The 12,118-nt window shown below is 41.2% G+C and overlaps 1 protein-coding gene across 2 annotated transcripts in view; it reads right to left on the bottom strand.

Moving 5' to 3' along the window:
- WIPF1 (WAS/WASL interacting protein family member 1) overlaps window positions 1–12,118 on the bottom strand; it is a 114,693-nt gene that overhangs the window by 8,988 nt on the left and 93,587 nt on the right. For both annotated transcript variants that reach the window (XM_060152615.1, XM_060152616.1), the window contains exons 3-5: window positions 11,465–11,594; window positions 6,037–6,165; window positions 2,228–3,019 (exon numbers count right to left, since the gene is read on the bottom strand). In XM_060152615.1, the coding sequence (XP_060008598.1) occupies window positions 2,228–3,019; window positions 6,037–6,165; window positions 11,465–11,594 (1,051 nt within the window). The remainder of the gene's footprint in view (window positions 1–2,227; window positions 3,020–6,036; window positions 6,166–11,464; window positions 11,595–12,118) is intronic.

The raw sequence follows: 12,118 nt of genomic DNA, 5'->3' as shown, positions 1-12,118 counted from the left end.
CCTTACTCTCCAACCTTCCAGCCCTCTGCTCCAAACCTAGGCAAGCATAACAGAAAACAGATTTCTATTTCCTGTTGGCAGCATAATAATGAAAACGATCATTTGTTGAATGCTACTACATGGGGGGAAATAAGATAACCACTATACACACTGGTCTCATTTAATTCTTACAACAGCCCCGAGGAGCATCAGGACAGCAGGTGAGGCCTCAGAGGTGTTGGAAGGTTAAAGAGCCCAAATCAGTACACTAATGAGTGGAAGAATAGGATTTGACTCCATTCTGTCAAATTCTAAAACACTCCCCTAACAATGAAGCCAAGCCACCTCTCAAAATATAGATGGCCCTTGATGACTTCTCATAGGTTCCTTATGGAAATGTAAATTGGTGGGAATTTTCTAGAGGCTAATTTGGCAATACCTATGAAATCCATAGTTTACTGTGCACATCCATTGTCCTAGAAATTCCATTCCTAGGAATTCATCCAAAAGAAATACACAGAGATGTGCACAAATATTTAGCTACAAGAATGTATCCCTGCATTATCTGCAATAGCAAAACTCTAGAAATGGCCTGTATGACCACGTGACTAATAAATAAGCCAAGGTACTTTTGTGGGATTTAATATTATGCAGCCATTAAAAGTCAGGTTGTAAAAGAAGAGTTAATCATATCAGAAAATAATGAGCTAAATTAAATAAAAAGAAAATTAGCAAACAATATATGTAGTATGATACTAATTTTGCAAACATGTATATATATGCATTTAAAAAAGACTGAAAGGGTATATAAACAATGTTATATCTGGATGATGGTGGTGGCAGAATTATAGATGATTTTTATTTTCATTATACTTTTATGTATTTTGTATAATAAACAGGTATGACTTAATGTAATTGAAAGAAACAACAAATATATATCACTGCCTATCCTATTTGGGGGAATATTTAATCTGTTGATTAAATCATTTGGTAGAACCAAGCAAACAGCTCCTCAGCCATTTTGTGGGAAAATCCATACCTGTTGGATAAGAAGAAAATGATGCATTTCATTCATCTGACTACTTGTTCTTATTTGTTCATGGAAGCATACTTAATGAGATGCCACAATGTCTAGACTGAATAGACTACCAACTTTTTATATTTGTAGCTGACTCTCCCTGGCAAAGTGGTTTGGAGGAGTGGTTTTCACTTTGCTACACATTACAGTCACCGGGGAGCTTCCAAATATCCTGATGCCCAGTTTGTAACCCAGACCAATGAAACCAGAAATCCTGGGGTAGGAACCCAGGCATGGTGGTGTTTAAAGTTCCCAGGTGATTCCAGTGTGTGGTCAAGTTTGAGGACTATTTTAAAAAAGTGTTTATTAGGTTCCTGAGGTCAGGGGGTCAAAGGTCAGTTAGCTTCTCACAGAGCAAAAAATGCCCCATTTCCAGACATCCTGTAGGTATGGTAAGGTTAAATTCCAAAACTAGATAGTTCTTCTGAATCCATCAATAACAAACAGAAAACAAACAAGCACCTATTAAAAGTAGGAGAGAGAGTACAGGCTCCTCACACTTCATGTGCAGGTTCTCCCCTTAGATCCAGGTTTCCAGCCCTGGGTGGGGACACAGATGGGCTTCAGCAGGTCCTTCAATCCATGAAACAGCAGGCAATTTTGAGTTTATGCTTATGAGCATTTTTATGGAGAGAAGGCCTTATCATACCTTTATCTGATTCTCCAAGGGATCTATGTATCAGAGATGTGAACAGACAGCAAAATGGACTCTAGTATGTGTCAAAACTTGACCGATGAAGAGAAGTACAGGGGAAGTTCATTCACTCTTAAATAACTGCCCTTCTTGTTGGAATAATGGGCCCTCCTGCAGGAGATGGGTATTTAGTTCCCAGTTAAGACAGCAGAAATTCCCTTTCAGGAGATGTCAGGTAGAGTGGTGAGATGGAAGGTGAGTGAGTGGCCTGTTCTTTATTAACTCGCTTGGGATCATTTCACTTCATTGGTTACTTAGTCTCCTCACTTCTGAAACGTGGGCAGAAGTATGGGTCCCACTCTCTTCAGAGGTTACGTGAGGCCAAGAGGAAATCATACGGGTTATGTGTCACTTCCAAGGTCAAAGCAGCCCGAGAGTTCACTTAAGCTTTTGTTGGGCTCTCTTCGTGTGCAGTTGGTAGTGACTTCTGGGCTGGCTGGGTCACAGGGGCACAACTCACCGCGCTCTGGCCATACCTGATCTGCCCGGTGGGTCCCTCACTGGAGGAGGGGGTCTCTCGCTGGGCGGGGGAGGAAGAGGTCCTGACCGCCCAGGTGAAGGTAAGGGAGGCGCAGATGATGACGACGACGAGGACGACGAGAGGGACAGGTTCCGCTGTGGGAGCCTCGGGATTTCGTCGCCGCCGCCCCCGCCACCGGACCCTGGGGGCACTGGGGGAGGGCCCGGCCGGCTGGGGGGCGGGGGCGGGGCCTGCGCGGAGGGGGAAGGCCGCGGGGTGGAGGGCACCGGGGGCTTGCTGTTCTGAGGGGGAGGCGGGGGGACGGCCTCCCTGTGGATGGAGGGCCTGCTGCCCACTGGAGGGGGCGGAGGAGGGGGTTTGTCATCCAAGGCCCTGCTCGGGGTCGGGGGGAGGGGAGGCCGGTTGGAGAAGGGCGAGGAGGAGCCTGACGGGGTCTGGCGGGTGGAGCCTCCCCCGAAAGCAGCCCCTCGGTTTCCGGGGAGAGGGGGAGGAGTCGGCCCGGGGCTGGGCTGCCTGGGGGCCCCGGGCACTAGGGTGGAGCCCCGGTTGTGCAGACTTGACTGAACGGGTCTTGGAGTATTAGGCACTGGAGGCGGAATGTTATCAGGCTTCGCGCCCACGTCGGGCCTCGGGGGAGGCATTCGGTTCCTCTGAGGTTCTGGAGGTCCGCTTCTGTGGCCTGGAGAAGGCACAGGGAACCTCCCTGGGCCACTTGGGGGCGAGAAAGGTTTGGCAGATGTGGGTCTTCCTCCTGGTGGCAAAATCGGGGGTCGGCTCCCTCCAGAATCTGAAGAACAGAAAAAAAAAAAAAAATCAGAAAGTTAGGAACCTTAAAGGCAATCAGAGAACTAGAGTAAATTGCCAGCTACTGGAAGCCCTTTCCTAGATGCTGCAAATGACAGGTAACTATTACTTATATAAACTAGGTTTTGTGTGTCCTTCCTGGAAGCAGAGGGACAGATCACAGCTCTCTGTTTCTCTTCTTCTCCCAGATTCCACAACCCATCAGCTTTCAAAGGGATTCTGGAGAGCTCTCTTGGCATTATGGACGGACAAGAACCAGGATGAGGTTGGTAAGAGTCCTGGAGACATCCCTGTTCATTACAAGAGGTCGAGAACAGGACGGCACTGGTACATGGGATTTCTGCTAATGATTTTCTTTTCTCCCCATCACTATCCCTGTCCCCCCACCCTGTACCTCTCAGGTTTGAAAAATAATGTAGCTTTCTTAGATGAAGAAATTAGTTATCCCAATGTAAGTTTCTGTATGGGAGGGCTTACCTAGAACCTTTAAAGGTAAATTTCTAAGAGAGAATGGAAAAATATAGTGGAAGAGTTATGATTGAAATAAGAAACTGTCAAAGGAAAAAGAAACTGTCAAAGTTTAAAAGAGTTGACACCAGTGGATGGTCTTAATCTACCAACAAGTAGGCAACTATACAACGTTTTTCCCTACTAGGTCAACTTCCACTTTAATACTGACAGGACAGAACAACCCTACTATTAATACATAATTAATATTCAACTACTTTGGTTCAACAAAGGGAAGAGCTAAAGAGGAACCAAAGTTATGGAAAAACCCAAACCACCACCCCAGAGTCTCTTAGAACCGAAACTAATTCTTGTAAAATGCTTAGTCTGAAAAAACTTTACCTAGTTCAACTATGAGCTAATTAATATACCAAATATTAACCTGCTATACTATACGTCAGCCATTATTCTAGATGCTAGAGGCAGAGGAGTAAACAAAACAGAAAAGATCTGGCTCTCTTGTAGTTTATGTTCTTCTGGGGGAGATAAACAAAAAACCAGTAAACATAAATATTTTCAGACAGTTATAAGGACTAAAAATAAACTAAAATAGGCTGATGAGATGAAGAATGCCCAGAGAGGCCAGGTTAGATGGGGGTGGCCCTTCTGAGGATGTGACATTTGAGCTAAGGCCCGCCATGGAGAGGAGGAAGAGAAGTGCTTCAGTCAGGGCCAGCAGGTGCAAAGACCCTGAGGTGGAAATGAGCTTCAAGTTAAAAAACCAAGGCTTTTATGTGTGTGGGGCCCAGTGAGCATGGAGGAGAACCCTACGAAATGCAGCCTGAGTGGCTAGCAGGGGCCGGGTCATAGAGAGCCTTGTCGGCCAGAAGGCGTTCAGATTTTATCCAAGGCACGATGAGAGACATCTGGCTGGATTTATGAATAATGTGAACTCTAGAAAGAATTTTTTATTTTGACTTTAGCACTAGACATGAGCTATATTTTCCTTGACTGTGTGGTATAGTTCTATGTCACCAACTTGTGATAAGTTTTACCTTCCAAATTTGGATTAAAGGTGCAGTTACTATCCACATATATGTTACAGGGATGGGACCCATTATGCAGATAGTATACTTTGCAAATACTGTAGCATTTTGTGTACTAACTTAAATTCCATCTTCATTTCATTGTTTTACTTCCAGTTGTCTTTTGCCTGAATTTCTTCACCTACTGTTAAAGTACTGAATGTATGCATTTGTCAGTTGCCTCAAGTCCTTTCAGTGGGTTTTAAATAAACAAATTTAAATGCAGGCCTGGCAAGATAGAATCTCTCATATTCTTGAGTCTCCTTCTAGATGGTGACAATCCAAAACTAAAATAGCCAGGTAACCCTGAGGATTCAGTGACTTTATCTTCATATGAATGTGACAGTTTCACACTTTCCCAGTGGACATTTTAAAAGACCATGGAATTAGAAATAAAATTCTTCTAACACAGTAAACATTAAAAAGTAAAGTTTCATGGGGAAATTTCTTGAGCTTCTGTCATAGTCAGGGGAGAGCCTCACACACTCTGTAAGGTATTTTATTTAGGCATGACCAGGTTTAACTTTTTTCTGTGCCATCGTGTTCACAGACAATCCTGTAGGACTCATTTCCATGGCTTCCTGCAGAGAATACTTAGAATCACTAGTTCTAAAATGCCAAATGTCAGGCAAAACACCTTTTTAGGTTTTGTGAGATATGTAATTATATTTCATATGACATGCTCCATTGTGTATTTGAAAAGAGACCCACAAGTATTTACTACACTCAACAGGTGGGTCAGACTACCTCACAAAGAAAGCTGAATCTGCCAGGTCACCAAGCAGAGTTTCCAGGGGTGGCAAGTCCCATTTGCTCCTTCCTTTTCTTCCCACTCTAGCTTACCCTTTAGAAAAGTACAAAAAAGTACAAGTTACCCCAAGGACACTGGGCAAATATTTAACAGCTCGATGGAGCTGTCTGATCCTGATTTAAAAAGAAAAAAAAAAAAGATGCTAAATAGAGTCCCTCTTTTTGTAAAAAAATTATTTCATTTATTTTTGGCGGCGTTGGGTCTTTGTTGCTGTGCGCAGGCTTCCTCTAGTTGCAGCGAGCGGGGGCTACTCTTCGCTGTGGTGCGCGGACTTCTCATTGCAGAGCGGCTTCTCTTGTTGCGGAGCACAGGCTCTAGGTGTGCGGGCTTCAGTAGTTGTGGCACGTGGGCTCAGTAGTTGTGGCTCGCAGACTCTAGAGCACAGGCTCAGTAGTTGTGGAGAACGGGCTTAGTTGCTCTGTGGCATGTGGGATCTTCCTGGACCAGGGCTTGAACCCGTGTCCCCTGTGTTGGCAGGCGGATTCTTAACCACCGTGCCACCAGGAACGTCCCTTGAGTCCCTCTTATAAAACAGTGTTAACATTTCAAGAAATCTAAAATGTTTCACAGGGCACAGTGCCTTAGAGGGGATGCCAAGTCTCAAAACCGCCAGACTCAGCCTGGTCTTCAGTAACTAAGGAAGGAAACTCTCCTTACCACTCTCCCTGTTGGCTGTGGATCTCAGCTTTGGCATCCCAGCCTGGAACAGTCCTCCCAAACCGGGTGGTCCACCCCCTCCAAAACTCCCACTGCCGCCTCCGCCACCACCACCAGCTCCTTTAGGTTCTGCAGAAGGAAGAAAACACAGCCTTTACACATGTATGAAGACACCACCAGAGAACTTTACCAGTCCTCGCCCAAGTAAACAATCACAATACAACAGGGAGCTGGCAGAACCTAAGCCCATGGTGGACACCTGGAATTTCATTAAAGGGTAGGACTTTAAGGATTCACCCTATCCTCCGTCAGAAAAGCAGAGGGTTCTTTCTACTCCAGGGCAGTCGCAAGCCCAGAGGTAGAAGAATCAGTAATAGATAATGACTTTCCCCTGCTTGGCTGGCTGCCACATGAGTTAATATCTATTGTGTATCATAGGATTTGGTAAATAAAAGTATCTTCAAAGAAAGAAAGTCTTAAGGGAGGAGATGCAATAAAAGGTGAGAAGAAAGGAAACAGTAAAAATAAAGGAGAAGAAAATAAAATATCCCATAATTTTGCTTCATTGAAATACCCACTTCTTTGGTGTATTTTTCCCTGCCAGGTTTTGGTGGTTTTTTTTGTTTTTTCATTTTACATATTTTTTCTCACGACCAAATTCACTACATAGTTTTCAGCCTGCTTTTTTCAGTCAATATTGTTAGCATTTCCCATGTCACTAAATATTTTTTGAAAACATGAGTTTAAAGGATTGCATTGTGTTTTAGAACACTGAATGAACTGTAATTTATTTATCCATCTACCTATTTGATGGCCTTCCAGGTTGATTTCAATTTTTTAATATCATAAACCCCAACAGTAGACTTTAACATTTTTAAAATTCTTTGCAACTTGAGACGATGCAAAGATTTTGTTTTATTTTGCATTTGTTGCCAAAAAACTGTGAAAGATTTCAAAATAGGCAAACAAGAAAAAAAAGGAAGAAGAAGAAAGAAAAAGATTACTAAGTATCCAGTCTAGCCTTCTGGGTTATTTCCCATTGCCTTTGAGCTAGTCTGCAACTCTATTAAATTGTACAAAACTGATAATAATGCAAATGATATTTGTCCACAGAAATGCATATTGGTTGTGTTCAGTGTCATGCAGTTGATTGACCTGTTTTGCACCTATTTGTAAATTCATTTCAACACTCACCTGCCTACATATGTGTGGTACTTCGAATTCTCCTTTGAATTGATAACATTATATTGGTTCCCTCATTAATTACTGAGCTAAATAAAATCTTTGATATATGTTTATTTTATATCTGTATTAGAGCCATGATTATACCCTCTTTAAAAAACTGTCTCTTAACAATTATGTATGTATATATGTTTTATGAGGTTAAGTACTGTTTAAAGTTCTACCCCTGGAAAACCTTGTTGAGTCTTTGGTAAGTATTACACGAGATCTACAAATTAATCTGGGAGAACTGACACTTTCATGATATTTAGACTTTATGGAAACATGGTATATTTTCCCATGTCTTCTGATTTCTTCAGTAAAGTTTTGTAATTTTCATGATGTGGGTCACCCACAGTTCTTTTAGAGTCACTTCAAATACATTTTTGTTTGTTGAAATTATGAAAGGAATGTTTTTCCTACTATATTTTGGATTTGGTTATTATTGGCATCAGGAAATTTCATTTGATATCTAATAAATCACTTTCCTGCATTTTCAGAATTAAAATTTATTTTTTACCTTGGATTTTCTAGTAGACAAATGCTCTGCAAATAATAAAGGTAAGGTGTATGCCTTCTTTTCTAAGAGTTGTGTATCTTATTTCTGTTTTATATAAGAAATTACTTTGATGACTGAGCTTCCATAACAGTGTAAGTTATTAATGTTTTATTAATTTAAAGACAATTTATTTTAAAATAATTATAAAGAATAAATATACATTTATATATTTATCTTAAACATAAATTATTAACATTATTAGTATTTTAAAAATAAAGGAAATCATGTTTTGATTTTAATGAGAATGCCTCTAATGTTTCAAAGTTACATTTTTTTAAAAAATAAATTTATTTATTTGTTTATTTTTGGCTGCATTGGGTCTTTGTTGCTGCGTGCGGGCTTTCTCTAGTTGTGGCGAGTGGGGGCTAGTCTTCGTTGTGGTGCACGGGCTTCTCATTGGGGTGGCTTCTCTTTGCGGAGCACAGGCTCTAGAGCACAGGCTCAGTAGTTGTGGCGCACGGGCTTAGTTGTTTGGCGGCATGTGGCGTCTTCCTGGATCAGGGGTCGACCTTGTGTCCCCTGCATTGGCAGGCGGATTCTTAACCACTGCACCACCAGGGAAACCCCCAAGTTACATACTGACTGTTGGTTTGAAATAACTTTTTTTTCTAAGTATTCGTGGTTAGCAAGGATCCTTCCACTCTGGGTTTTTAAGACTTTCTTATGGCATGGAATGTTATCAAATGCCTATCCAGGATCTACTGAGATCATTATATGGTTTTCCTTATTTGACATGATGGATATATAGACTTTCTAACATTAAAAATGAGATAAACTCTGGATTTGGTGAATTATTTTTTTTAACATACTATTGAATTAGAGTTTTTGGATTTTTAGTTAGTATCCTCTCGTCTGTGATCATAAGTGGTCTATAGTAGGGTTTCTTAGCCTTGGAACTACAGACATTTGGGGGTCAGATAATTCTTTGTTGTGGGTGACCATCTTGTTCCCTGTAGAATGTTTACAGCATCCCTGGCCTCTACCCACTAGGTGTCAGTAGGAACCCTCCCTCACCAAGTTGTGATAACTAAAAATGCCTCCAGGCATTGCCACGTGTCCCCTGAGACACTGATACACCAGCTTTCTTTCTGTATATATGCTGCTTTTGTCATGTTTTGATATTAAGATCATGCCAATCTCATTATACCTAACAGATAGCTTTCCATGTCTTCCTACATTTAGGAATGATTTATATAGCATTTGAATTTGTTGTTTCTTAAAATCTGAAATAATTTTCTGATAAAATCATCTGGCTCTAAAGCTTTTTAGAGAAAAAGTAATTTGATAAAGTTTTCAACTTTTTCCTTGCTCACTGAAGCTTCATGAATGATTTTTGGTAAACTTGTACTTTTCTTAAAAAGTTAAATTCTTTAAGAATAACTTCATTGTAGCATCCTTAATTTTAGAAAATCTGCTTTGAATCTTTTATTTAATCTGCTTTCTGAGCTCTATTCATTTGTGTTTTCTTTTTTTCTGGATTAGATTGATCATAAGTCTGTGTCAGCTCTGTATCTTTTCTAGGTGTGGAACTTTCTGGGATACTTATGGGAACTCTGCTGATAGAAGAAACAATCTGATACTGAACTCACAAGAATTACTTCGCCTAGTACGCTATATCAAATTAGAATAACAATTTCTGGAAGTGCATGCAAAATTGCTTCCATATAAAATTTAAAAGTTTTACTCATTTAAATTATTGCCAATAATATTAATAATGCCCTTGACATTAAAATGTTATTGGTTGATGAATGATGCATTCTGCAATACTGCATTTCATAGGACACCTTTACCTGGTATTGAACATTCAAAGAGATTGATGAACTTGTTCTATCAGACATCGTCCACTAGTGTTCTTAACTTGCAACAGTTGTACAGCTTTCCGATAGAGAAGCTACACTAGTTGAGGACAGCTAACTGGCTCTAGGTCACTCTGCTAACAATTAAATTGGAGGACAAAGCTGACCTCAAGAGTTATATCCTGTATAACCATGGTCAACATTTTGACATAGAACCCAGGGAGGTTTCACCTGCAAACAAATACAAAACCATGGATGGACTTTGCTACTTGCAAAGAGCTTCTAACAACAGTGTTAGCGTCCAGTTAAGTTCATGAACAAGGGCATGCATTGGGTTGCATCTGGTGTCCACAAGGCAAAGTGCATTCTTAAACACCACTGAGCAGATGGGAGGGAGAACTAACACTCTTTTCCATTTAATGAGAGAAGTGTATCTTGAAGAATGTAATGAACTTCCACTAGTGGATTCAGGACTAGGCCCCAGACTGTCCATTCTCCTTCAACATCTAGGGAATTCTCCAGAGCCTAGGCTCCCTCTCGTAGTAGAGAGAACCACTGGGCTCTGGTCTAGAGGTTGGCAGTTTGTGGAGTTCCTCTGGCCCCATCCCAGGCACCACGATTCAATGGGTATTGGACCAGAGCTCCCCAGAAAGAAGCGACTGGGCTGGGCAACCCCAGGGAGAACCTTGTGACACAGATCAGGAAAACTAAGCAATTGACTATACAATAACCACACCATTTTGTGGGCATTCTGACCCAGAGGTAAGACTTCGTCAAAAGTCAAAGACCCTCTAGTTCCACTGAGGTGTGGTGCATTCCATCTGCACCACCTTGCCTGGTAACAGAGCAAAACTCAAAGGCCTTTGTCTTGGTCTTCCTCTTTTCCACCTTCCTCCCTCACCAATGTTCTCACCTAACGCTGATCTTTCTCTTCTACTCATTAGGCACTTTTCCTAGAAATTCCTCCACTTGGCTAAAATCCTACATCGTTATTCACTTGTCTCCAAACTCCCTCTGGTGAGTTTAGGACAGTCTAATTCCTGTTGAGTCCAAGTGGCATCTGTGGTCGAGGATGAATTCTGGGCACATCTGGCTGGCAGTGGAAATGTGTGAGGAGTGTGAGATGATAGTCTTGAGGCCTGATAATTAACTTCCGGTAGATTCTAGCCATCTGTAATGTTTCATTCTGTTGTAAATGTTAATAAGTAGCCCTGTATGGTGGGTACTTGTTTGTTTACACATACCCTGCCTTGTTCCAGAAAGTATCTCAGATTTATGATGGGTCAATAAGCAAAGCTGTGATCTCATTTCCTCTCTCTCTAACCCCCTAATAATCATAACTACACTTGAATTATACATTCCAGGCAACAAAACACTTTCAGAAGCATTGTCTCATTTGATGCTCACAACAAACTTGTGAGGGTAGTAGAACAGGTATTATCTCCATTTTACAAATGAAGACAAAGGGTTGGAGATGGTCAGGGCTCGAACCTACATCCTTTGATTCCAAGACTAGGGCTCTTTCCATATTTCATGCTGCCTTTTGCGCTGTGGTAAGATGAGCAAAGGGTTAATTTCCAGAAAGTGCTGTAAAGAGTTGTGAATAATTCAGAGAATTGCTGCTGTGTGTGTCTTGGACAAAGAATTATTATACTGGCTTCCTGCAGCATTAGAGGGAACCCAAGCCAGAGCCATGGCCTACAATGAGTGATACAGTCCCTTATTCTGCTAGCTTTGCAGCTGTTGTTAACCAAAAAAAAAAAAAAAAAATTTTTTTTTTGGTGGGAAGAGTAGAGTTGATTGTTAGGTCATAAACCATTTATCTCCATGGAAAATAACTTTTTTCACTTACTGTCCAATATCGGTGCACTTCTGTCATTGGTGACTGTCTTCTTTAGTTTCTTCCCTTTGTTGATATCAGAGAGAAGAGCATTTCTCCCAGCCTGCTCTGACTTACTCAAGGTAGGCTTTTCTGTATTGGCCTGAAAGGAAACACGCAAACTCGTATTCATCTTTTGAATTAAAATCATGTAGTACAACACTCGGTGGGGACAGCTAGCGCATTGGGAGCTTGTTATTAAGATTCTTGGCAATAGGCTGTAAATTCTCTACAAGTTTTAGACCCGATGTCACTCTTTTTAAGACCCAGACATTTGGGAGCAGATGCAGCAATACATTACATTCATTTTTAATGCAGGAAGAGTCACTCCCTGATAAAAGTCTCTGAAAATTCAGACCACAATCTGGCCGTAACCAACAGAGCAAGAGGTGGATGGCTAGAAACGAGCAGGGAATTTTAAGTCTGAGAGGAATTTGCAGGATACTATGAGGCTTCATCCTCTAGAATGTTCTCTGAAGACCATCTCTTTCTTGTCTTTTGGAACTAACCTGGTGCAAGAGGAAAACTGTCTTTATCAAAAAGGGTCAGCTGTATTTTTTTTTAATCCACCAAAATTTTAGAAAATAATTCCCTCTGGTTACACTGACAAGAGATTTTTTCTTTTTA

This window comes from Lagenorhynchus albirostris, chromosome 6 (genome assembly GCF_949774975.1).
Source record: "Lagenorhynchus albirostris chromosome 6, mLagAlb1.1, whole genome shotgun sequence".
Lineage (NCBI taxonomy): Eukaryota > Metazoa > Chordata > Mammalia > Artiodactyla > Delphinidae > Lagenorhynchus > Lagenorhynchus albirostris.
The sequence above is the reverse complement of the archived record's forward strand: the minus strand, read 5'-3'. Positions and strand labels throughout refer to the sequence as shown.